The sequence below is a fragment of the Dipodomys spectabilis genome, unplaced genomic scaffold (genome assembly GCF_019054845.1).
Source record: "Dipodomys spectabilis isolate Male_0828 unplaced genomic scaffold, ASM1905484v1 ptg000096l, whole genome shotgun sequence".
Taxonomy (NCBI): Eukaryota; Metazoa; Chordata; class Mammalia; order Rodentia; family Heteromyidae; genus Dipodomys; species Dipodomys spectabilis.
Window position 1 is genome coordinate 22878642 of NW_024870773.1, and position 26227 is coordinate 22904868.

Consider the following 26227-nt stretch of genomic DNA (forward strand, 5'->3'; position numbering starts at 1 on the left):
TTTTTGTTGAGAGGTGGAATTGGGAGTCTATATCAGAAAGCTGATGACTTTGAGCAGACATATATCCCCCCAAAACCTACAACCGCAAATGCACTTAATACTGTTAGGAAACTGAGCCATGATGGTAGTAAACAAAGAGCGGAAAAAGTCTCAACAAACCAGATCAACTCTAGTAGAGAACTGAAGAGTGGTGCCAAGGTGACCTGAGGAGAGTCAGGAGAGATGAGTCATGGTGCCAAGGTGGCAGAGGTCAAGAGGTCAAGAGGCCGACGTAAAAACAGGGTCACAGGTAGCTGCAGAGTTCAAAGAGACTCTGGAATTCATGGTACAGATATGGCGGGCTCAGTAACCTATTGTGCAAGTCCTTGCCCCTGCTTCTTGAAATTTAGGCGTGCCCATCACCTGGGGGTGGGGGTGGGATTTCACCTCTAAGAGTTTTCAGAAAGTCATCATCATCCACCAAGATGCCAAGCTGGTGCCAGTGAGACCCAGTATCCGTATTTCATTCCCCACTGGTTTTATGTACCTAGAATCAAATCAATGATTCTTCAGTGAGAGGTCTGTACTTGGTCCTTAGGACCATGAGCTTCACCTGTTCATTAGGACTTTAAACAAAGTTTCCAGAAGAAGCTCTCCTGTACTAGACCTGTTTCATCATCTCCTATGGCTGCCTGGGCTGATCCCAACTGCAGTCTGAGGAGTCTCCAGTGGTCAAAGTTAGCTCCAAAATTTAAACATAACCAGCAATAGGGACTCACAAAGAGTGGTGTCATAAAATTGGGATCTCAGATGTTTTTGTAACCATTGCAAAAAAAAAAAGTGTAAGCAGAAAAGTTAAATTCAAGAGGCTGCTTCAGAAACAAGCAGTACTTCCTCGCTATTCATCAGGGTAGAAGTTTAAAACAACCAACCAACCAACCATAAAACTGCTTCTTAGTCAAAGATGCTGAAGAAAATAGAGCCAGTAACACAGTGGCCTAAATTCCCCCAGCATCCTATGGGCTTGTATCAACAGATAAGTGATCTTCCCATTGCCACTACCACCACCAGCACTGCAGGTGCCACCAGCACCATCTTCTGGAAAGTGGCACAGGAAGAGGCCATGAGAATTCTCTAGGCTTCATGCTGCATGCACACCAATTGCATCATGAGATCTTCAGGAAAACAATAGCTAGAGTGATGAAGTATGGTTCAGCACCACTGTCAGTCTCATCTTATAAATGTCTGCATATGAGAACAGAAGCAGCAGGTGAGGCAACACGAGAAGGAATGGCTCATGCCAGCAGTCTGTGTGTTTGCAGACAATGGGGAAATAAGGGAGTGGCACCTTTGGGGGACAGGGTGTGGGGAAGGACTTAAACTCCGGCAACCCTCTTTGGAGACTGGTTAGATAGCTCCAGCCTTTACCTCTGATTAGAAAAGGTTGCCATTACAGTGAGCAGAGCCTCTCACTCTGCAGTCCTCTGCTGGACCTCCTCTTCATCATTCAGTCCAACCACAGGTGAGAAGTGGAAAAAAATATTTTTTTGTTCTTGTCTCCTTGTTTAGATTGTGCTGGTTTTTTTTCCCTTCATGCATTTTTATTGTTATTATAAAGGTGATGTCCAGAGGGATTACAGTTACTTAAGTCAGATAAAGAGTACGTTTGTTTTTGAGCAATGTTACCCCTTCACTTGCGCTCTCTCCCAGATTTTCCCTCCCATCTTCACCCACAAGATGTATAGTTCATTTTCAACATAGTGTCTAGTGAGGGCCACATAGCTGCATTTGTTCACCCTTTGTCCTTCCATTTCTGTGCTTCACCTTCACCCTCCCAAAGATATAAACAAACAAACAAGACAAAAAGAAAGAAAACAAAAATAGCAACAAAGGAAAAAACCCCTCTGGTTTCCATTTCTCAGAGTTCATTTTGATAAATATTATATACCTGAACAAATGCACATAGATTTTGTAAACGTGTTCAACTACTTCGGAAAGTAGTATGGAGGTTCCTCAGAAGACTCCACATAGAGCTCTCCTATGACCCAGCAATCCCACTTTTGGGCATTTACCCAAAGGATCACAAACAAGTCCACACTAAAGCTACTAGCACAACTATGTTTATTGCAGCATTATTTACCAACCCAGATGCCCCTCAGTAGATGAATGGATCAAGAAAATCTGGTATACCTATACAATGGAATTGTACGCCTCCATCAGAAAGAATGACATTGCCCCATTTGTTAGGAAATGGAAAGACTTGGAAAAAATTATATTAAGTGAAGTAAGCCAGGCCCAAAGAAACATAGTTCACATGGTTTCCCTTATTTGCAATAACTAGTATATGCCTGAGACAAGCAGAAATGGTCAGATAAGTTGATGTTAGGTGAAATGAACCCCAAGAGAAGTATTCAAATGTTTTTTCTTTCTTGTTGTTGTTTCTAACACACACACACACACACACACACACACACACACACACACACACACACACACACACACATATGATTTCTTTGTTGCTTTGTATGTCCCTCCCCCACAGTATAACCCCTGCTTTCATTGTATTTGATGTTGGTGTAATTTGTGGAGGGGAAGGGAAAAAACAAATCATTTAAATAGGGATACAGGTGGACCCATTGCAACAATGAGATGTACAAGTTGTTACGTCAAAAAACGAACTTTCTAACTTTGCTGGGTTTTTGTTGATATCTTATCTAGATTTTTAAATGTATGTTAACTTTTTAAACTTTTTGATAATATTTGTACATTTGGCTGGGAAGTTCTGTTCCTTCCTTAGTTGCTTTTTTTTCCTCATTTTTTACTTTGTGTCAGCATTCAACCTTGGTCCACACATCTTTCCTTCTCCAATTATATTCCACATCCTTCTATTTGCACATTGAATCGCTTTCTTGCTCTTAAGTTTTTTTTTCTAGGTTAAAATTCTGTCTATAATCCTTTGTTATCAAAAAAATTAAGTAGGTAACTAGACTGTCAGATCATTTTTGTTTATGTTTATCCTTCTTTTACTATTTTTGCCTTTCTCAGTACATCTTTAAGTAGAACATCTCTACCTATCACATTCCAATCTGATTAACCCTTCTATAAACCACCACTACCACCACCCCTTCTAGCCTTACAAAAACTCACGTTTTGGGTGAGTCATTAATATTATCATTTATAAAAGTTATTGTACAAGTGATGTGCAGAGAGGTTAAAGTTATGTAAATCAGGTACTGAGTGCATTTCCTTTGGAACAGTGTAACACCCTTTTCATTTTCACTCAGATTTTTCCCTTCTGAGATCCCTCCCCCACAAGTTGTGTACTTCATTTCCAACATAGTGTCTAGTCATTGCTGAATTAGTTCACCCTTTGTCCCTCTGTTTCTGTGTTTCTCCTTCCCCTCCCCAACTCATATAAACTTACATATAAAACAAAGGGTACCAAAATCAAAAACAATGACAAAAGGGAAAAAGCAGAAAAAAGAAACACAACAGTACAGTAAAAATAAACAACATTTTATAGGATCATATACACACAGCTATTGAGCCCTTGTGATCCTTTCCTAAGAATATCCTCCTCTGGTCTCACTGTGTGAATGTTGATTCTTCTTATTTTTATCCCATTTCTACCTTTGTTGTCTAAGGTCCTCCATTTGATAAAGTATCTATTTCAATTACAATTCTCCACAAACACTAAAGCTGTAGTGATGTCAGAAAGTTATTATAAATTATTGCAATCTCTCAATGGGTGTAAATCATATGTGATGGCTTCCACAGAGAAACTTGGTCTCCTGAGTGGACCAGAGGACCAAGACTCAATATCTTGAGCACAATGATCAACTCCTGGATGACTGAACCACATCTCCATTTGGAAATAGTAACATCACCACAACAGTGACACTACTGAGTTGTACTGAAATGTCAGGAGAATCTCCTCCTTAAGGAACTATTATATATTGCAGCATCAAGGAAATTGATCTCTCTGTCTCTGAGGTTAGTTCTACTTCATCCTAGACCGTTGGAGAAAAGAAAAATAGAGTTTAATATCTTTAATGAACATAGATGCAAACACGGTTAATAAAATACTTGCAATACTGGAACAATAAAGGAAATCTGAAGGGGGTGGATGGCCAATCCTTGGCTTCCAGTCTCCCAATGAGACAAACTCAACAAGCCTTTAGCTATAAAATCAGTAATGGCTTATTGCTAAATTATGGCAACAATCACTGAGCACACTAGCTAACACAGAGGTGGTTTTATTTCTTTAAAGAGTTTCCCTGTGGGCTGGGAAGGTGGCTCAGTGGTAGAGCGCTTGCCTTGCATGCCTGAGGGCCTGGGTTCGATTCCCCAGCACCACATAAGCAAAAAGAAAAAAACCAGAAGTGGCACTGTGGCTCAAGTGGTAGAGTACTAGCCTTGAGCTGAAGAGCTGAGGGATAGTGCCTAGGCCCAGATTTCAGGCCCCTTGAATGGACCCAAAAAAAAATTAAAAAAAAGAAGAAGAGTTTCCCTGTATAGAGTTAGTATACCGGTGGAGAGCATTGGCTGCTCCCTCTATCCATCCCCAGGTCTCCTCAGGCACCGCCCTCCTCCATCAGCTGCCAGGGCTGCCTACCAGGGCTCCCAGGACTGTCAGGCATCTCCATGCTTGCTGCTGTCCCCCTGCTGAAGGCTGAGCCCAGATCTTGGCAGCCTTAGAGCTGGAGCGGCTCCCTGTTCATTGGCCTCCATCTCAACCCCTCTCCAGGAGGGTCACAATTACTTAAGTGAGGTAAGGAGTCCAGCTCTTCTTTGGCTGTGGTACCTCCATTTCCTTCCCTCCCCTCCCTCCAAGTTGTAAAGTTCCTTTCCAACATAGTGATCCCTGAGCACCACTGCTGCATGGGCTCACTCTTGGTCCCCCCATTTCTATGATGCCACTGCCCTTCCTTAAGTCAGATAAACTTATTTAAAAAAAAAAAAGGTAAAATGGAGGCTGGCATGGGGGGCTAGGGAGAAGGGAGGGAAAGAACTGGTTTCTTCATATTTTACCCTCCCCGATATGAATACCTTTAACTGTTTCCTGTTTATATGAATACAACATGATCAAGGTTGAAAACTCATTTGCTAGTGAAAACTATGGTAATTCCTTTACACCCCTACCCCACAAAGAAACCTTTAACTTCTCTGGATTTACTTCTGCTTTTGCCATCAGACCCAGGGCAATATGATTACAGCACTGGCAACAACAACAGAAGATTCCTTTGAGGGAGAATAAAGGAGTAGGAAAGGGGAAAGGCTGACTAGCAGAGAGCAGAGACCAAAAAGTCCCTGGTTCTTCAGTGAGCTGTGAGGACATGAGATGAGAAAGCTCTGTAGCTGTCAACAGTGTACACTCAGGACATGTGCAAGTGTGAGCGTTCCACACAGGGTGTACTCTTCAGCCTCACATTGCAGGCCACCCTTCCTGGTTTAGGTCAAGCCTCTCTGCACAGGACATGTTTACCAGGAGCAGATATAGTGACAGTTCCAACATTTTTAGGGGACAAGATAGGCCTTAGGTAGAATATGAGAACACATAAATATTTACTGTGTTTCAAACTTATCAGTAAAACCCGAACAAACCCAGGAGAGTGTCATTTTCATGTACAGAAGTACTGTTGAGAAAAGTCTTGGGACTATCGTTCCATCCACTTAACTGTTTGCAGAAGTAATATAATATAGTTCAGTCGTACATTTGTTTTCTCTGTCTTACTTCCCTGAGGAATCCAGCAATGCTCCATCCCAACATATTACAACCCATTGCCATAGTTATGTACTAGAAGGGGAGGAGGAAAGAAGGTGGGAATGTTCTTCAGTGAAATTACACTTCTAGAAGTTAAGGGCGAAAATTCACCAACAAAAATTGTCTCACCATTTTTTTTGGTGTACTCATTTATTGGAAGATGTCTATATCTTAGTTCTAAAAAATGACTGCTGGAAGTTCTGCTGTGGCTCAAGCTAGCCTTGAGCTGAAGAGATGAGGGGCAGTGTCCAGGCCCAGAGTTCAAGCCCCATGACCAACAAAATAAAAATTAAAAAATGACTGCTTTCTTGTGTCTGTAATAGGATTGTCCATGATATCTTGAAGATTCATTGTCTAGGTAAATCCTGAATTTCCATATCAGATTTAGGCCAGTTCCTGAAAGAATATGAAATGCCCAGGTTTTCAAATTTTAGGAAGTATTGTGTTTTAGCATTGAAGTCCTCAGAGATGTGTACTTTTCTCTACTATTTACAACTAAGCTTACTTCAGTTTTGTTCCATTTATATGGAGTGATTTCTATAATCTTATGTTGTTGTCTTGATACCTATTTAAATACACATTTTCCTTCCTAATACTAGAAGCAGGACTCAGCCACCTAGAAACCAGTGCCAGATCAATAGCCCTTCCCAGTTGCTTGTGGTGATCAGCCAAATATTTGTCATAAGCAACTGATGATCCCTGGGGACTGCGTCTTTATAGGACAGCTGGAGGCAGCCTGCTTGCCCAGGCCCACATATTCCCACACACGGAGGACCCACTGTGAAGGGATTGTAGTGATTCATTCAACTCTTGTTTACTGCGTCATCTCTTGGAACTTTGCTTTATTGATTTCAACCCAATTAAAACCTGTTTGGATAACATCCTGAACTGCAGTAAATATGCTGGGTTTGAACCTTCCTCTGCCCTCTCCTCTCTAACATGCTGGGCTTGAGGCCCCCCCCCCATTTTTCTCTCTCTCATATCTGATGCCTGATTTATTGGCATACCCTGCACCTCCCAGGAGCTTTCCCTGGACTGTTAGTCAACCTAGTCAGCCTTTACTATGCTTGTGGTCATTCAGCTCTGTTCTTCCGTGAGAGACTGCTCTGCATCTTAGACAATATTTAATTGAAAATTTGTTATTTGCAGATAAATATTTAATATCTGTTTTAGAATATAAACATTAAGCCCCCTCATCTGGTTCATAAAGGCTTTCCACATCTACTGTTTTGGTCTTTAATTATGTTAATAGTAAATTTTGACAAATAATAGTTTTCCTTTTTATATATTCAAATATTTCTAGCTCTTCTTTCATAGAAATTGATATTTTGGTCAGTTGACAGGGCTGTTTCATACCCAAGGCTGGGCTTTAGGATGTATTCAGATTTTTTTCTATGCCTTTATTTCTTCTTTATTATATTTTATATCATTGATATAATGGACTTCCTTTTATATACAGTATACAAGGGGATTTTCAATCTTGTTTCCTTGAGGTGAATAGCCATTATTTGTTTTGATTGTGTTTCATTAATAGTCTAAGTTGTGCCACCTCTTAAATTCTCATATAAATAAAAGGTAATTCTGAAGTCTGTATTCTATGCCACTGATAATTTTGTTTAATATTTTGCAAATACTAACTTTAAAAAATACACTGTTTATTTCTTTTTAAGCTCAGAGATCCTATAAAACATATTAACCTCACGTTTTCCTTTTACATAAACTTTTGTCATACAAGTTATTATGCACTTGAATAAATTTCTATCAAGTTTAAAACTGATGTAGAGTAAGTTGCATGGATATATACAAATATTGTGACAATTTTCATTTTAACAAATTAGCTAAATCTTCAAAAATTTTGCATGTCTTTCCGTGGATCTTGATGCTAGATGATTATGAGTTTGAGGCCAACCTCACCAAGAACAAAGAACAACTGTAGACATATATGCACATAATAGCAGAACTCTTAAATATATGAACCTGAAACTGACAGTATTAAAGAGAGAAATAAACAATTCAATAATAAAATATGGAAATTTTAATACCCAGAATTAAACAATGGATTTAACAGCTCATTGGAGTATAAGCAAGATTATAAAAGCCTTGAATAACAGTATCAACTAATTTGTCTCAACAGACAGTTATAGAATATTACTCAACTGAAGTTTGAACCCAGGACCTGGGCAGTCTCCCTGAGCTTTTTCACTCAAGGCTTAGTGCTCTGCCACTTCGAGCCACAGGTCTATCTGGGTTCCATTCCTCAGTATCACATAAGCAGAAAAAAGCCAGAAGTGGTGTTGTGGCTCAAGTGGTAGAGCACTAGCCTTGAGCTGAAGAGTTGAGGGACAGCACCCAGGCCCAGAATTCAGGCCCCATGACTGGCAAAAAAAAAAGATGTAAATAAGTGTCAGTTCTTTTGAATGTAAGTAATGTAAGTAATTGGATCTGTAGCCTCCAAAACAATATTTGGGGTGTCATTTAGTATCACAGAAAATGGGATTTCAATGATCAGGGAATGAGGCTTTTGTCAAATATGCCATCTGACAATGATTTGTAGTACAAATCTCTTTGGTCTTGTCAACTATCCTTTTGGCTTATTCTGACATCTAGTGACAACTTTTTTCTCCAAATACTACTTCTGGTTGCTTCCCTAGGTTCCCAAGAGTAAAGTCTTTGAGGCTACCAAGTTAGCTATAGATGCCGGCTTCCGCCATGTTGACACTGCTTACGCATACCAAGTGGAAGAGGAGGTAGGGCAGGCCATTCGAAACAAGATTGAAGAGGGCACTGTGAAGAGAGAAGATATATTCCTCACCTCAAAGGTATTGTATCTACAGTGTATAAGTGTGCAAACGAATGATGTGATGTAAAGAAGAGAAAATTATGTATGAAATTGAAGTATCAGTTGGCAAAATGTGCTTATTGGTGCGCCTTTTATTCTCACTTATTTCCCATAGAGGATATATTCTGTAAGTCACCTGTAATCCTAGCCACTCAGGAGGCTGAAATCTGAGGATCATGGTTCAAAGCCAGCTTGGGCAGGAAAGACGAGGAGACTCTTGTCTCAATTAACCACCAAAGAACCAGAAGTGGAGCTGTGCAAAGAAGCTTGAGCAAAGGAGCTCAGAGACAGTGCTCAGGTCCTACATTCAAACCCAGGACTGATACACTCACACATACACACACATACGCACACACAAACACACAAAGCAGTTTACAAAGATAATGACTATTTAGAGACTGTATACAAATTTATAACATTAAAATGCCTTTATGTCTATGTCCTTAACTCAAAGCACCATTATTTAGAATGGGCTCAGAGGTGATATAGACTATGCCAAAATTATGACTTCCCTTCTCCCCTTGCTTATTTTCTATATTTTCTTCACATTTAGAAGATCAGTTTTTAGCACTCATAAATATCAGAGAATTGATATTATCTGGATAGTAAATGATTTTCAGTTAAAATGTACTGATTTGTGTAATATGTTGAAATGTTCAAAATGTGTCCCTCCAGCCGTGTAAATATAAAGAGGCTAGTTGTTCATATTTTAATGAATGAGAGATGTAGAGCAATAATAAATTTATAATATGCATGAAAAGTAATTCAGAGATTTGAAGTCATTATTACTTGATTAAAATTATCCTTTTTCAAATGCATTTCCAATTTCTATAAATTGATGAACAATAACCCAATATAATGGGACTCACTTTGACAGGGCAAATAAAAGGAAATCGAAATATGAAGGTGTGTTTTCCAACATCTGTTTCTTTCCAGTATAGACATGCCAATCTTCTAAGATTTAAATGTCCATCTTTGGATCATTTATTAATCAAGAACAATTTCTATTCTTCAATTTCCAAAGCTTTGGTGTACTTTCTTTCGTCCAGAACTGGTCCAACCTAGCTTGGAAAGATCACTGGCAAACCTCAAACTGGACTATGTTGACCTCTATCTCATGCATTATCCAGTGCCTATGAAGGTAGGCAATGTATGATAAACTTGGTGGGTATGAGCATAATTTCCACAAATGGTTGAGTTAAGCTTCTGTCAGGAACTGAAATAAAGTTTATTTGTATGTTTTTCCAACTATGCAAATAAATTAGACAAACATTAATGGATTAAGAGATAGAAACTTCAAGTGTTGCCTTTATTTAGAGATTACAGATAAGAGGTAGAAATGACTGGGCTTATACAACGTTTTCCCCTATCGTTACTAGAGGTTTCTTTATTGTTTCTCAATTTTGTCTATTGGTGGTAAATGTGGCTTTGAAACAGTTTAAGTTTCATGGTCATTAGCTATCAGTAGTTTCTCCACAACTCCCATGATCAAGGGCCGACTTGCATGCAGCCTACTTTAGCCATTTTTGGTTCCGGTAGGTAAAGAATCTTCATAGTTAAGGCAGGTTCAAGATGGATATCCATTGTTGTTGATGGTCCTTTCCAGAGAATCTTGCACATTTTACTTTAGAAGAAAATGTAGTAATAAGCAGAGTTACCTACATGAAGTAGGAGATGCAGAAGGTCGGGTAGAAGGATTATTTAATAATACTATATACAGGGGCTGTGAAGGTGGCTCAGTGATGGAGCGCTTGCCTTGCATGCCTGAAGCCCTGGGTTTGATTCCTCAGCACCACAGAAGCAAAAAGAAAAAAGCCAGAAGTGGTGCTGTGGCTCGAGTGGTAGAGCGCTAGCCTTGAGCTGAAGAGCTGAAGGACAGTGCCCAGGCCCAGAATTCAGGCCCCATGACTGGAACCCTGCCCCCCGAAAAAATAATAATACTCTCTATATAATCAGCATTAGAGAATAGAGTAACCATTCACCCAAAAATATTTCTAAGAACTTAGTACACAAGCCACTTGGTAGAGCTCAGTAGGGGGAGTGAGTGAGGTTCTACTTGCTTTTCTTGTATGTTTAGTGACTCATTCCCTCTCATACATGGAGAAGTATTGCATGGGTAACAAATATGTGATTAATGAGGCTGATGTAATTACTTCTTTTTTAAAAATAAGTTTTTTATTGTGAAAATACTGTACTGAGGGGTTACAGTTACATGATCAAGGTAATGAGAAAATTTCTTATCCAACATTGTTGCCAGCTTCTTTTCTAGCAAGGGGATGACCTTTTTCCAACCAATGAACATGGGAAGCCAATATTGGACACAGTGGAGTTCTGTGCCACGTGGGAGGTGAGTGAGTATTTGAAAGAAAGGCAACAGAGGAAGCTAGAAGAGGAGAGCTGGGTGGTATGTCTAGGTCAGAGAATGGGGTACATTACGTTGGCTGTGGACATTCATTAGGTTTATGAGGATGTTATGCTGGATTAGTGGATGAATGCATTGATGGAAAACTATAGAGAAAAACAGAGAGAAGCAGAATTGAAGGCAATAGGAATAGACATCTTTGTCTTCTTATGTAGTAATGTCTTCAATTCTACAATAAGGACCCAGAAATTCTTTTTCTGGCTGCCATTACATCTTTTGTTATTATATTTATCAGTTTCTCCTTTGCAAATCAATTCTAATGATTTTAATTATCATTTCTAGCCAGTGAAGGTAGTGGAGTTCTGGTTTTGTTTTGTTTTTATTTTGAATTTTTTGGCAAGACTAGGAAATCAAACACAGAGCCAAGGTAACCTCAGTTTCTCTACCACTGAGCACCACGTCTGGCTTTTTCTGTTTATGTGGTACAAGGCAAGCACTCTATCTCTGATCCACCTTCCCAGTCCTTACTGTATTCTTTTGAACAGTTCCATCTCCTATTTTTTCCTGTAATGTTTTATGGGTGTCTGCTTTGACTTCAAGATCTTTGATCTATTTATATTTGCTTCTGGTGCAGGGTGATATATTGGCATAGAGCTTTAGTTTTCGACAGGTGTTTAACCAATTTTGCCAGTACCATTTACTGAAGAGGCTGTCTTTCTTCCATTCTATTTTTTCAGCTCCCTTATCAAAGATTAGGTGGCTACATGTCTGTGGGTTCATTTTTGGATCTTTAATTCTATTCCATTGGTCCTGAGGTCTGTTCTTGTGCCAGTACCAAGCTGTTTTGATTAGGCTTTGGAGTAGAGTTTGAAGTTTGGTATTGATATTCTTCCAGCCCTGTTCTTTCAGCTAAGGATTGTTTTTGCTATTCCATATAAATGTTTGGACTCCTTCTTCTATTTCCTTGAAGAATGAGGTTAGGATATTGATAGGTATTGCATTGAATTTGTAGATAGTCTTTGGAAGTATTGCCATTTTCACGATGCTAATCTTCCCAATCCAGGAGCATTGGAGGTTTTTCCACTTCTTTAGTTCTGCTTTAATTTCCTTTTTCAGGTTTTTAAAGTTTTAATCATAGAGGTCCTTTACTTCTTTAGTTAACTTCAAGTATTTTATTTTTGTCGGGCTATTACACAAGGAGTTGCTTTCCTGATTTCAGCCGCACTCTTCTCATTATTGGCATATGGGAAAGCCATTGATTTTTGAGGGTTAATTTTGTGTCCTGCTACTTTACCAAAGTTTCAAATCAGTTTGAGTAACTTGGGAGTGGAGTCCATGGGGTTCTTTAAATATAAGATCCTGTCATCTGCAAAGAGGGAGAGTTTTACTTCTTCTTTTCCTATTTGGATCCCTTGTATGTTTGCATCTTATCTTAATGCTCTTGCTAGGCATTCTAATACTAAATTGAAGAGAAGTCGAGAGAGTAGACATCCTTGTCTTGTTCCTGATTTTAGAGGAAATGGCTTTAGCTTTTTGCCATTAAGTATAATGCTGTCATTCATAGCCTTTATTATATTGAGGAATGTTCCATGGATTCTTACTTTTTCCAGAGCTTTAATAATAAAGGAGTGTTGGATGTTATCAAATGCTTTTTTCTGCATCTATTGAGCTAAACATGTGGTTTTTATCCTTGCTCTTGTTGATGTGCTTAATTGTATTAATAGATTTGCATATATTGAACCAGCTTTGCATCCTGAAATGAATTCCGTTTGATCATGATGTATGATTATTTTTTGATGAGTGACCAAAATTTTGTTAAGAAGTTATACATCGATGTTCATCAAGGAAATGGGTCTATAGTTCTCTTTCTTTGATGAGTCCCTGCCTGGTTTTTGGGATGAGGGTTATGCTGGTTTCACAGAAGGAGTTTGGTAGTGAACTTTAACATTCAATTTCATTGAAGAGTTGGAGGAGTATGGGTGTGAGTTCTGCTTTGAAGGCCTTGTAGAATTCAGCTGTAAATTGATCCGGTCCTGGGCTTTTCTTGGGTGGGAGGTCTCTTATTACTGGTTCTATTTTGAAGTTTGATATAGGTCTGTTAAGTTGGTTTAATTAATCTTGATTTAGTTTTGACATGTCAATATTTGCTAGAAATTTGTCCCTTTGTTCCAAAATCTCAAGCTTATTAGCATAAAGGTTTGAGAAGTATTACCTTATAATGTTCTGAATCTTGGTTTTTTTCTGTGGTGATGTTACCAGTCTCAACTCTGAGTTAGTTTATTGGGTGTGTTCTCTTCTTTTTCAAATAGATTTGCTAAGGATCTATTAATTTTGTTAATTTTTTAAAAGAACCAACTCTTTGTTTTGTTGATTCTTTCTATGGATTTTTTAATTTTATTTAAACTTTATTTTTTTCTTCTTGTTTATATTGTGAAAATAGTGTACAGAGGGGTTATAATTACATGGAGAAGATAATGAGTACATTTCTTAATCAAGCATTAAATTCATTTAATTCTGATGTAATTTTAATTATTTTTTTCTGTTTACTTGATTGGGGTTTAGCTTGTTGCTCTTTTTCAAGGAGGTTCAGATGTCTTATTAAATTATTGGTTTCAGATATCTCCAATTTGTTGATGTAGGAACTCAGAGCTATAAACTTGACTCTGAGTACTGCCTTTGCTGTGTCCCAGAGGAGCTGGTAATTCGTGTGTCCATTTTTGTTGAATATCATGAACATTTGAATTTCCTTTCTAGTCTCTTCTATGACCCACTGGTGGATGAACAGTGTGTTGTTCAGCCTCCATGTGTTACAGGATTTTCTTTGGTGGCTTTTGGTGTTGAATTTAATTTTATTCCCTTGTGGTCTGAGAGTATGCAGGGCATAATTTCAATGTTTCTAAACTTGGACAAATTTGCTTTGTGACCTAAAATGTGGTTAATTTTTGAGAATGTTCCATGTGCTGCTGAGAAGAACATGTATTTGTTAGATGTCTGTGAGGTCCAGTTTATCTATGCAGTTGTTTAGGTCTGAGGGTTCTCAGTTGAGTTTTTGCTGGGTTGATCTATGCAGCAGGGATCGTGATGTGTTAAAGTCCCTAATAATTAATGTCTTTGGATCTATGTGTGATTTTAGGAAAAGCAGTGTGTCTTGGATAAATTTGGGTGCTCTGTATTTGGTGAATAGATATTTAGAATTGTAATATCCTCCTGAGGGAGAGATCCCTTGATTAGTATGCAATGACCTTCTTTACTTCTTGCAAATTTTAATTTTAAGTGTATTTTATCTGATATTAGGATTGCAACTCCCACCTGTTTATAGAGGTGTTTGCTCAGTCGATTTTATTCCCACCTTTCACTTTCAAAATGTGTTTGTTTTTGTGGGCAAGGTGTGCCTCTTGAAGGCAGCAGATAGAAGGATCTTGCTTTTTGATCCAACTAGACATTTTATGTTGTTAATTGGAGAGTTAAGTCCATTAATTTTGAGAGTTAAGACTGAAAGGTGTTTGGTAGTTCTTGCCATGTTATCCACATTCATGGAGCTGTGCCAACCTGGTTCTTCCTGTGATTCTTGGATTCTGTGGGAGCTGTTTGTTTGTTTGTTTTTTTGACCTTTATTGTGCTCTTGTTGGTTTTCTATGTGTAGGACATCTTTAAGTATCTTTTGTAGGGCTGGTTTTGTGGAGATCATTCTTTTCTGTAGAAGGTTTTTATTTGACCTTCTATTATGAAGGACAGTTTAGCTGTGTACAGTATTTTTGGTTGATAGTTGTTTGTCTTTAGGGCATGGCATACATCATTCTAGGCTCTTATTGCTTTAATTGTCTCTGCTGAGAAATCTGAAGTTATTCTGATTGGTTTCTCTTTTTTTAATTTTTTCTTTTTTCTTTTTTGGGTCTGGTCATGGGGCCTGAACTCTGAGCCTGGGCGCTGTCCCTCAGCTCTTCAGCTCAAGGCTATCACTCTACCACTTGAACCTCAGCACCACTTCTGGCTTTTTTCTTTTTGCTTATATGGTGCTGAGGAATTGAATCCAGGGGCTCATGCTTGCAAGGCAAGCACTCTACCACTGAGCCACCTTCCCAGTCCCTGGTTTTTCTTTATAGGTGACTAATCTTTTCTCCTTGACAGCTTTAAGGATCGTTTCCTTGGTCGGAATTGATCCAGTACAGATTACAATGTGATGGCGGGATGTCCTGTCGTGGTCTGGTCAATTTGGGGTTCTAAAGGATTCTTATATCTGCATAGGCCTATCTTTTTGCATGTTTGGGAAGTTCTGTGCTAGGATCCTATTAAATAAAATTCCTAGACCATTAACTTCTGTCTCTAGGTGCTCCTCTACACCCATTAGTCTCAAATTAGGCTGCTATAGATGCTGGCTTCCGGCATATTGACACTGCATATGTGTACGAAGTGGAAGAGGAGGTAGGGCGGGCCATTCGAAGCAAGATTGAAGAGGGCACTGTGAAGAGAGAAGACATATTCCTCACCTCAAAGGTATGCTGCCTACAATAGGTAGATGCAAATTTATTGAAATGTGATTTGGGGAAGAATTACATGATTGGAGCAGTAGTTGGAAGAATTGTTCTTGGTGCTACTATTGTTATTCACATACTTTTCACATGTAAGGTCTAGTATTAAAAAGAGTCAAATAATTACTTCCTTAGTCTCTATGAATTGATAGGTTCACAGACACTTTAACATTCAAAGTCTCAACTTGAATCATTGTTTTAACGGGTTCTATAGAACCACTCAGATCTATGGTCAAATCACACTGTTCTTCATGTCCAGAGTAACTTTCTAAAATGTTATTCATACTATTTGGAATATTAAATCTTACCTTTATTCTTGGAAGAGATCAGATGAGAATTTGCTGGGTATTAAACAAAACACTGCTAAAGTGGGTTTTTTTTTTGCCAAGTGCATTTTAAAATATTCAAATATTTTTCCTTTCATTGATGGAAATAAAGGTATGTGGATATGTCTCCACTGAACTGAAAAGAAGACATGTTTAGAGAAATAGTAATTGTGCAATCTCTTTGGAATAGGATTCAGAGTTTGGATAATTTTATTGATTGACCAAAATGATATCTCAAGTAATTTCCTTCCATTGTCCAGCAAATTATTTTAACAATGACATGGCCCTGGCAGGTCAAGGAAACCTAAGAATAAAGGCATTAATTTTCCCCTATGGACACCAATATCTTCCTAGTATAAAACTTCTCTGAATTTGGTGAATCAGATTCTCAATTGAGGTAAACCATCAACCCAGCACAATTTGTATTTTTGAATATTTGCAGGTCTGGTCCACATTCAATGGACCAGAGCTAGTCCGGCCTTGTCTGGAAAGATCACTGAAGAAACTACAGTTGGATTATGTGGATCTTTACCTTATTCATTTACCAACTTCATTGAAGGTAGGCTATTTGCATCATCTAAGTGAAGCATATAAGTGAATATGTTCAATATAATTATTTCCATAAATGATTGAGAAGAAGCTTTGATCATCAATTTATGTAAGCTTTGGTTAAAAATTGATAGAATGACCCAGGATATTTCATATGAGTTTATTGAATTATGTAAATAGACAGGTGAATGAATGGATAGATTTAGATTTACTCTTCAGCTATTTCTTTTTTCTTTTTTATCGGTCATGGGTTCTGAATTCCAGGCCTGGGTGCTGTCCCTCAGCTCTTCATCTCAAAGTTAGTGCTCTACCACTTGAGCCACAGTGCCACTTCTGGTTTTTTGTGCTTATGTGGCACTGAGGAATGGAACCCAGGGCCTCATACAAGCAAGGCAAGCACTCTACCACTAAGCCACCTTCCCAGCCCTAAGCTATTTCTGTTTCTCCATCCCTTACATTTTTATTACTGGAGGCTTGCTTGTGTTTTGTCCCAGCGTTGCCCACAATGGCAAATAATATTTGGATAGTTCATGTGTCCTGACCCTTACCCTTTGATAACTTGATTGCATCTTTCAGTATTAGAATCATTCTCTCTGACAACTTTTGGTTCACCATTTCTGGCTTCACTTATTTGCCTTGGACTCACATGTATTCAAATCTCTAAAGAATACTAATTATCCTGAATCAAGATTGAAATCCATTCTTGTGGAATATCAAGGCCATGTAATTGTTGACTTTCCCAGTGAGAGAGAAGTATTTCCCTGGAGAAAGTGAAGCAGAGAAGTAACACAAGTCCCAGGGAGATCTCTTGGGATGTGAAACCAATATTTAATAATACTTATAATTGATAGGGGATTACAACTACCTAGACTCCTAAAGACATTCCTTATTACTCTCATTCTAGCATCTTTGTAAGCATAAGTAAGTGGAGGAGTTCTTCATTAATGCTCATTTACTGTTTCATTCCTGAAGTGTACAAAGGACCACGGCTCTGGGTAGGATGACAGGGCTTGGTGAGGTTGCTGTAATGTCTGCTTTTATTGAAGCATGGAGAAGAAGTCTTTCTGAAAGATGAGCATGGAAAATTCATATTTGACACAGTGGATCTCTGTGACACATGGGAGGTGAGTACTTGAAGAATAGACCTGAGAGGATGCCTAGAGAGTCAGGTCATGTCTCCAACTCCAAGAATGGAATCTGTACCCTTGAAATCTCGAAACTCATGACATTTACAATGGTGTTTTGCAGGAGTGATAGGGGAGAAAGCATTAGTGGAAAGTAAAAGACATGAATGTCTGAACAGAATTGATGACAAGAAGAGTGATCTCTTGCTTCCTTATGCAGTGATGTCTCTATCTCTCCAAGGAGCACACAAAATTCTTTCTTTGTATGTGAATATATTCTCCAAATGTCTTCACCATTTTTCTTCTACCAACAATCATATGTAGTCAGTTCATTGTTTATTGATAGTGTTTCCTTCATCAGCTCCATTTTGCATTTATAATGATTCTACCAATGGTACTGATGGATCGGCAAACCTCTTCCTTTTTAGGCCATGGGGAAGTGTAAGGATGCAGGATTGACCAAGTCCATTGGGGTGTCCAACTTTAATCGCAGGCAACTGGAGAGGATCCTGAACAAACCAGGGCTCAAGTACAAGCCTGTCTGCAACCAGGTGAGTTCCTGCTTCCTCTTCTCCGTCTCTTATTCACTGACTTGTTGCTGTGTTTCTGCCTGCTATTACTTTTACCTTCTCCCCTGTTTAACTTACTTTTGTGGAATGGAAGATTCTAAGAACAAGGATGGGGGGGTTGGCCAATTGTGTCTGTGCATAGTGAGAGATTCATAGTGTCCAGTGAATGGAAGAATCTGGAGGATGTAAAAGTCATCAAGGTGGGCTACAGTCATTAGACTTAAGAGGCAAAGTACTTATTGTTGGCCTATCAATGATGGAGAGATTGGATTGACAATGGTGTCGTGTATAAAAAACAAGGAAGTCCCATAAAATCACCAATTTGGAAAGGAGCAGTGGGAGAAGGAAGGAAGTGTGGAGATCCATGTGAAGGGCTGTGGAGTGGATGCTTTGGTACTTTTTGCTGTTGTGTCTCCCTTCAGGATTCTTGGCTAGTGACATAGGTACATGGAGAGTAAAGTGGGGGCTGCCAAAAGGATCACACAGATCAAATTATCTGTTGGTGGGGATCTTAGTGAAATCCATATATGAAAACTTAGAGTAAAACACAGAGCTGACTCAATGCATGAAAACCTCTAAGTCAACTCCTCTTTTCTGCTTTTTTTTTTTTAAATCACATCTAGTCTGTGCCTGGTTTGAGCCTCTATATTACTGTCGTCAACAGTGTTTTGAACACAAAGCTGGTCATACTGTTTGAATTTGTGGACAGTGACACAATCCTAAAATTTCCCAACATGAATGTGAAGGCAGTTTCATTATAAGTTTAATCAAGGCTTTTGTAATGAAATTTATCAAGCACTTGGAATATTCATATTTTTCCAAATTTGATGCTAATTATTCAACACATGACCACACTGTCCTTATTAATGCAGGTAGATCGTCATCCACATCTGTAGCATTTTTGCTGATTCTCTTCAATAACATTGTAGACCTGGACATTCTCCTTTAGACACTTGAGCAGATGTCTTCTTGGAATAAAAATACTTTCTTACATAGTTATATTTCTGTGACTATATTCTAAAACTTAACGCCAATTCATTTGCATCATTTAAATCCAGTCTGTACTCAAATTTTCCTATGATTTGATCTGTTCATTAAGTAGGCCCACCTAGATGTATCCTTCATAAAGACATAGTTTCCTGACTGACAATTACTGGTTGCCTAGATGTTGACCATTGTCAATAAAGGAGGTCCTTTGATATTTTCACCTAGTATTTTAATATTCATTCATAATCCCTGTAAGAATTAGAGGCCATAGGATTTATGAAAATTTTCTTTTGGTTTAACTTCAGGTGTGTACTTTCCTTAGCAGATATTTAAGTAAAAACAAAATTTACTCAACATGTCAGAATAAACTATAATGATTTCCATAAGACAGAGCAAATCTTGATACTTGCCTTTCAGTTTAGAGTGTTCTAAGAAAGGAGTTAAAGGAACAGTCTCTATCAAAAGGCAAAATTGTTTTTATTTATATAACCTTCTTTATTTAGGTCTATTCCTTTGAGCTAATGCATTTTCATTCCATTGAGTGCATATAATTTTTTATGGGACAGAACTATGGCTTACTCTCAGGGACTCACTCTCTCTCTTAGTTTTGTGGCTAAGGTTGATGCTTGCCACCTAAGCATGCCTTCTCCTCCAGACTTTTACTGTTTAATTAGAGATAAGAGTCTTGCAGAATGATCTGTTTGGGCTGACTCAGAACCTCATTTCTCATGACTCAGCCTCTTCAGTAGTGATAGGGTTATAAGCATTAGTCACTGGCACTCAATTTCATGAAAAACACTCTGAAAAACAAAAAACAAAACTTTGACCAGTGTCACTAGTAGAATGCCTGCCAAAATGGTGGTTTTGTCCTATAAGTTTTCCCTGTTCAAATATCAGGTCTACATTTCAGATAGGTCTTTTGTGCCCCACAAATAGAGTTTGTCATGCCTCTTTCTCCTGTAAATGGTATTTAGCATATGTTGTGGTCTACTTTAGGAAGATTACTTTTTTTAGACATATCCAGGTAATAGATATGCAAAATTTATTTGTTAGAAAGTAAACATTACATTATTTTGATCATTTCAATTCAAATTGAATGTAACACATTTTTATTCAAGTTTGCTTACTCTTAATTTTTCTTCTTGATCAGTGCATAAAATTTGCATATAATTCCTGTCATATCCATCTGCAGGTGGAATGTCATCCTTATCTCAACCAGAGCAAACTGTTGGATTTCTGCAAGTCCAAGGACGTTGTCCTGGTTGCCCATAGTGCTCTGGGAACTCAACGAGCGAAACAATGGTAATCCAATAAAATATTTACCAAAACACAATTTTGAATCCAATATTTTGATTTGTGCTTAGTTTTCTGGCATTGATTTTGAACTGGTTTAGGAACCGGGGAGAATTGCATTTCTGGCATGGTCCCTCATATGACCGATGCTGATGGATCAAGAGATTGCATTTGATGACTTGGTCTAGAGCAGGCATCCTCAAGCATATTGGAGCTCTGCAAACAAATAGAATACTCCGTCTGCAGTTCAGCATTTCTGTCTTTCCTTCCAGGGTAGACCCCAATGCCCCATTTCTTCTGAAGGACCCAGGTCTTGGGGCTGTGGCAAAAAAGCACAATCGCAGTCCAGCTCAGATTGCCCTTCGCTACCATCTGCAACGTGGGGTTGTGACCCGGGCTTAGAGTTTCATAGAAAAAGAGATAAAAGAGAACACACAGGTGATAAGGGGGTACTGTGGGCATTAGGTCTCTTGCATAGAATGTGCAGGTGAGGGGGTGCTGTGCTGCGGTCATAGTATTCTTCATTTGGGTGTTATCTTGGAACTTCTTAGCACCATTTTTGGGACCAAATTGTTTTCCCTAGAATTTCCTGTACATGGGTGATTTATGGTGTTCTTGGATATCCTATTTCTGTGTATATAATGGGAGAGACTGCACAGTTTGAGAGACTTAGGGCTGGAAAGAGTACAGAGGATTTAATCAGCCATGTGCTCTACAACTATTCTAATATGAGAAATTTTTCTACCTATACAAGTTGCAATATGATCCACCTCTGAGGCAAACAGGTTGAATACAGAGTACATCCATTTAGGTGGAGAATGCATTGTTGGACAATTTGTTTGGCCTTAGCCAAATGAAGTCCTTTGTATGTTGGAACCTCTCCTGTATTTACAATAAATTCTCTAATATTTACTGGACAAATGTATCAGGATGCTGATTGGTTATTGCATAGTAGCTCTCAGCAATTCTCCATGTGGTTTGTCATTCACTAGAAAACTAGACCAAAGATTTCTTCTCATATAATACTATCCAAAGTAGGTAAGAAGAGAATTGCCAAACTGTTTCATGCCTTAGATCAGCATTAGCACATAATTCTTTTGCCAAGCTCTAATGGACAATGCAGTTTACAAACCAAGCAACATTAAATGAGTGAGGAAATAGCATTCCTTAGGAGAAGAGTTTGTCAATGTATACAGCAAAGAGTGTTGGAGACATAGGGATATGTATTTCTGGAGGAGCAAGTTTGCATCTTGTCATTAATGTACATTCTCGAGAGTGTTTTGCACATTCATATATATTTGTTGTAGTAGCTTCTCAAAATTTCTATCGATAATTTTATTTGATCTTGGGTATATTTTACCTAAGCAAAAGTTCCTTCTCTAACTATAGTCATCATGACTTTATAGTTGATGTGGTTGATGACTGTCCTGTCTTTTCTTTGGAATACAAGAATATTCTCCCAAATTATCTCCCAAGAGTTTGACGGTTTTGCTTCCAAAGACTAATTTTGCTGGTTCTTTAGAGGTAGTATGTCACAGACTTTTCTGTCTAGACTAGTATTGAACCATGAGTTTTAGCATTTTAGCCCCATTGATAGCTAATATTTCATTAACATTTGGGCAAATTGTGAATTAAACCCTGTGGAAAAGAACATGGTCACATTTTAAGTGTATGCGATGTCATACAGACACCTAACATTGTACTTAACAATGGCTAAGTTATCTTGCATACATAAAAACCTTTTCAGTAGTAGCTTTGTTAACTTCTATGTACATTAGACTGCAATCAAAACTATATCAACTTTGTTCATGCCCACTGTCTTTTGTGATTTCTTCTGTGTATAATCTTCTACTGTATCAACATATTTTATCTCGAATGTATTTCCTTTTTTGCTACTTGAGTGTTTTGACTTTGTATTATTAAATCTGTTTCACTTGAACTTCTAAGATTGCCAAATATACAATTTAAGAATGGTAAAACTTGTCTCCTCGTATGATAGGCTTTTGAATTCCAGTTGCCTTTAGAAGACATGGAAGTCCTAGAAGGCCTGAACAGAATTTTTCGATATCATCCACGTATTGGGTAAGGAACTTTGGCAAAAATATTTTCTGAATTTTCTTTAGTTTCAAGTCTCTCCTTTCTTTCTTTCTTTCTTTTTTTTCCTTATGGTCCGGTCGTGAGGCCTGAACTCTGGGCCTCTGCGCTGTCCCTCAGCTCTTCAGCTCAAGGCTAGTGCTCTACCAGTTGAGCTACAGCACCACTTTCGGCTATTTTTTTCCTTTTTGCTTATGTGTTGCTGAGGAATCGAACCCAGGGCCTCATGTATGCAAGGCAAGCACTCTACCCCTGAGCCACCTTCCCAGCCCGCTCCTTTCTCTTTCAAGGTACATTTGTTCAGAATCCAAACATTACATTTTTCTCTCAGGGAATTTCCACTGACATTGCCATTAAGACATTCAGTTTTGTGTTTCTGAACTATAGACATCTCAGTGTAGAAGATAAAGATGTTTTTGAGAAGAGAGATTTGATATCTAAGGAAGAGTGCATACTTAAGTTTTTCCATTGCTGAAGAGAATGTAGAGTTCAAGAGACCATTACCAGTTTTTTATGTTCTGGGTTATAGACTAATATTTGACAAATATCATAAACAAAGGTAAAAAGGAATGCATATCTCTTGTGCCTACTGATTTTTAACTTGTAACAGAAATGAATATGATCATATTTGAAAGGGAATTACACAATCCTTATTCACAAGAATTAGTATGTGTATTGCTCCATTATTGTTAATATTTTTGTTAGTATAGAAAAAAATGAAGGACCATGTAGGGACATAATGCAAAGAGACAGAACATTCTTGTCAATTACTGTGTTAAAGGATAATGATTTGTATTACTTTCTAGTTTGTGTGGTATTGATATTTAGAAACCTACCAATTAGATGGTAATCTGGAAATGGAGAACTATCTTAAGTGACATTCTCTCCATACTTGAATTTAACACAGTTGGTGCACCCTAAATTGTTTTCTGATAGTTAATATTAGATTTGTACTTCACAACACCTGATATAACCAGTTTCTACATTCACTGAGAATTTGAAATAGGATAGGTTTTCTTTGCTTTTATCGTTTGGGAAGTTAGACAGATATAGGGAAAAGAGAGTCACATCAGCCAATGCTTGTGTGTTTTGTGTATCTAGTCTAAGCAGAGAATGCATTATGAATAATTTAGTTATGGTGTCTTACAGAATTTCTTATAAAGCCATATTATTCCTTAGTGCAAATATTAGTATTTAATGAGTAGTATTTAATATATCTAGTTTTTTAGGGAATAAAATTCTAACTTTTACCATAGTGATACATAGATATCACATCTTCTGAAGAAATGGGATGATCAAGACCATGATGGTTATATTTTTCTTTCTTATTTTAGATTTGTTGACCACCCTAATTTTCCATTCTCTGATGAGTATTAACACGAAAGCTCTTTTCATGATCTTGCCTGAAGTTATCTGGAGATCGATGGACAACTTTCAGATGCTGATGATTGGACCCATCACTTGTCAATTCATGCTGCTTAGAAATTCACACTCAGCTTAAACTAAATCCACAAATTTTGAAGAGAAGGCATTGAATTTGCTATCAAACAAATACGAGATTTTTCCCATAGATCTATGATTATCTCAATACTTGTGTGACTTGCTTCTTTTTGAATACTATGACTGAAAAATGATTTGATTTAGTCTGTGGTAAGATGTCAGGAAACCCTTCTCTGATAGCTATTTCAGGATAGGAATGGGTCATTTTTGGGCTCAAGAGAAATATCAGTTAGCAGGAAGTTATCAGTCTGTATTCCCAACAAAGCACTGAACTTAGTTCATGGTTCTAAGTCTTGAAGCTAAGGTACACATTGCAAGGATATATTATATAGCTCCCTACCAGGCAGGATATAGCAGAGCTACTGGAATCTGAGAGGTATTCCTGTGGGAGGCTTAGGTAAAGATGTTAGAGGGTCACCATGCAAGGAAGATAATGAGGAAGGAGGAAAGGTGAAGCCCTAATAGATTGAATTGAACTTATCTGTGCTTGAGATGTACTGTCAAATGCCTTTTTGCAAAGTAGATCCAAAAGATAGAAAGAATCTTTCATACATTTTACCCAGTGCCAATCTGAGACATGCCTAGCATTAATTATAAAAGGAAATATGGGAGCCAGGCGCAGGTGGCTCACGACTGTAATCCGAGCTACTAAGATGTCTGAGATTGGAGGATCACGGTTCAAAGCCAGCCAGGGCAGGAAAGTCCATGAGACTCTTATCTCCAATAAACCACTAGAAAACTGGAAGTGGTGCTGTGGCTCAAGCGATAGAGTGCTCACCTTGAGCTGAAAAGCACATGGACAGCACACAGACCCAGAGTTCAAGTCCCACGACAAAAAAAAAAAAAAAAAAAAAGGAAAAAATGGGAATTATTATTTGCAGTATGTCTGAAAGCAATGTGTTTTAGCGATCATTAATTAACATGATAACTAGAAATTCCTTGGAAATTCAGCACATCGAGTGACATCAACAAAATGATAGCACTTTCTGTGCTTGAACAGAAAGTATACTTTACACTTCCAATTTATATTAGACAGATTGTAACAAACATGCAACTGTGTCCACCAACAAAGTAAATAGCCAGTCAAGAAAAGTAGAATCCAAAATGCTAGGCAATTTCATTGTGCTTTTTCCCACTATTGTACAAAGCTACCTAGCAACAGTAATTTTATTCATCCATTTGGAATAAGGATATTCCAACACTTGCAAGGGAATTGACGGAACTAGAAAAAATGGTTATGTGAAATAAGTCAAACCCAGTGAGACAAAGGACAAGTGTTTTCTCTTTTATATGGAATCTAGAATTAACTTGTAAATGTCTTAGCAAACACATGAAGGTCATATATTAAACATCACTATATTAGACAAAATATGACATTTTCAGGGGAGAATTAAAATAGGACAATTTCTTAGAAAGACTAACCCATACTTTTACAAAATGAATACCAGGAAACACTTGCAATGTGGCGGCCAGGGTCAAGAGGATAGCAATTGACAAGGAAAGAGAGGAAGTTGAGGAGGGAGCGAGCATGAAGACATAAAATTTAATGCATATCCTACAAAATTAAGAAAGTGAAGAAATAGGAAGAATGGGGGGAATGACAAAACGAGTCCCACTAATCAAGATGCATTGATTCTACTTACAAACTGTTGTGTCAAATTAATTCCTTTGTATGACAATTTAAAGATAATAAAACCATAATTTAAAAATTCAGAAAAATTGTACTGAAGATGCTTCAACTTTTGGACTAAACTATGACTACCTACTCTAAAACACTAAAACACTTTGCTTTTTTTTTACATCCATGGATACATCTATACTTCATATATACGCCTGAAATTACATGACATGTCAGAGTGATCCCATTTAGCTTGTTAAAGTCCCTAATAATTAATGTCTTTGGATCTATGTGTGATTTTAGGAAAAGCAGTGTGTCTTGGATAAATTTAGGTGTTCTGTATTTGGTGAATAGATATTTAGAATTCTAATATCCTCCTGAGGGAGAGATCCCTTGATTAGTATGCAATGATATTCTTTACTTCTTGCAAATTTAATTTTAAGTGTATTTTATCTGATATTAGGATTGCAACTCCCTCCTGTTTATAGAGGTGTTTGCTCAGTCGATTTTATTCCCACCTTTCACTTTCAAAATGTGTTTGTTTTTGTGGGCAAGGTGTGCCTCTTGAAGGCAGCAGATAGAAGGATCTTGCTTTTTGATCCAACTAGACAGTCTATGTTGTTAATTGGAGAGTTAAGTCCATTAATATTGAGAGTTAAGACTGAGAGATGTTTGGTAGTTCCTGCCATGTTAT

The 26227-nt window shown here is 37.9% G+C and overlaps 2 protein-coding genes and 1 pseudogene across 2 annotated transcripts in view; all 3 read left to right on the top strand.

The window, feature by feature from the left end:
• LOC122113024 (aldo-keto reductase family 1 member C13-like) overlaps positions 1 to 26227 on the top strand; it is a 265240-nt gene that overhangs the window by 191601 nt on the left and 47412 nt on the right. The gene's annotated exons all lie outside the window — the stretch shown is intronic.
• On the top strand, positions 223 to 23937 carry LOC122113208 (annotated as a pseudogene).
• On the top strand, positions 11071 to 17602 carry LOC122113209 (aldo-keto reductase family 1 member C23-like protein). Its single transcript, XM_042686178.1, has 5 exons — positions 11071 to 11124; positions 15304 to 15438; positions 16242 to 16358; positions 17395 to 17472; positions 17597 to 17602. The coding sequence occupies exons 1-5, from the start codon at positions 11071 to 11073 to the stop codon at positions 17600 to 17602; spliced, it is 390 nt and encodes a 129-aa protein (XP_042542112.1).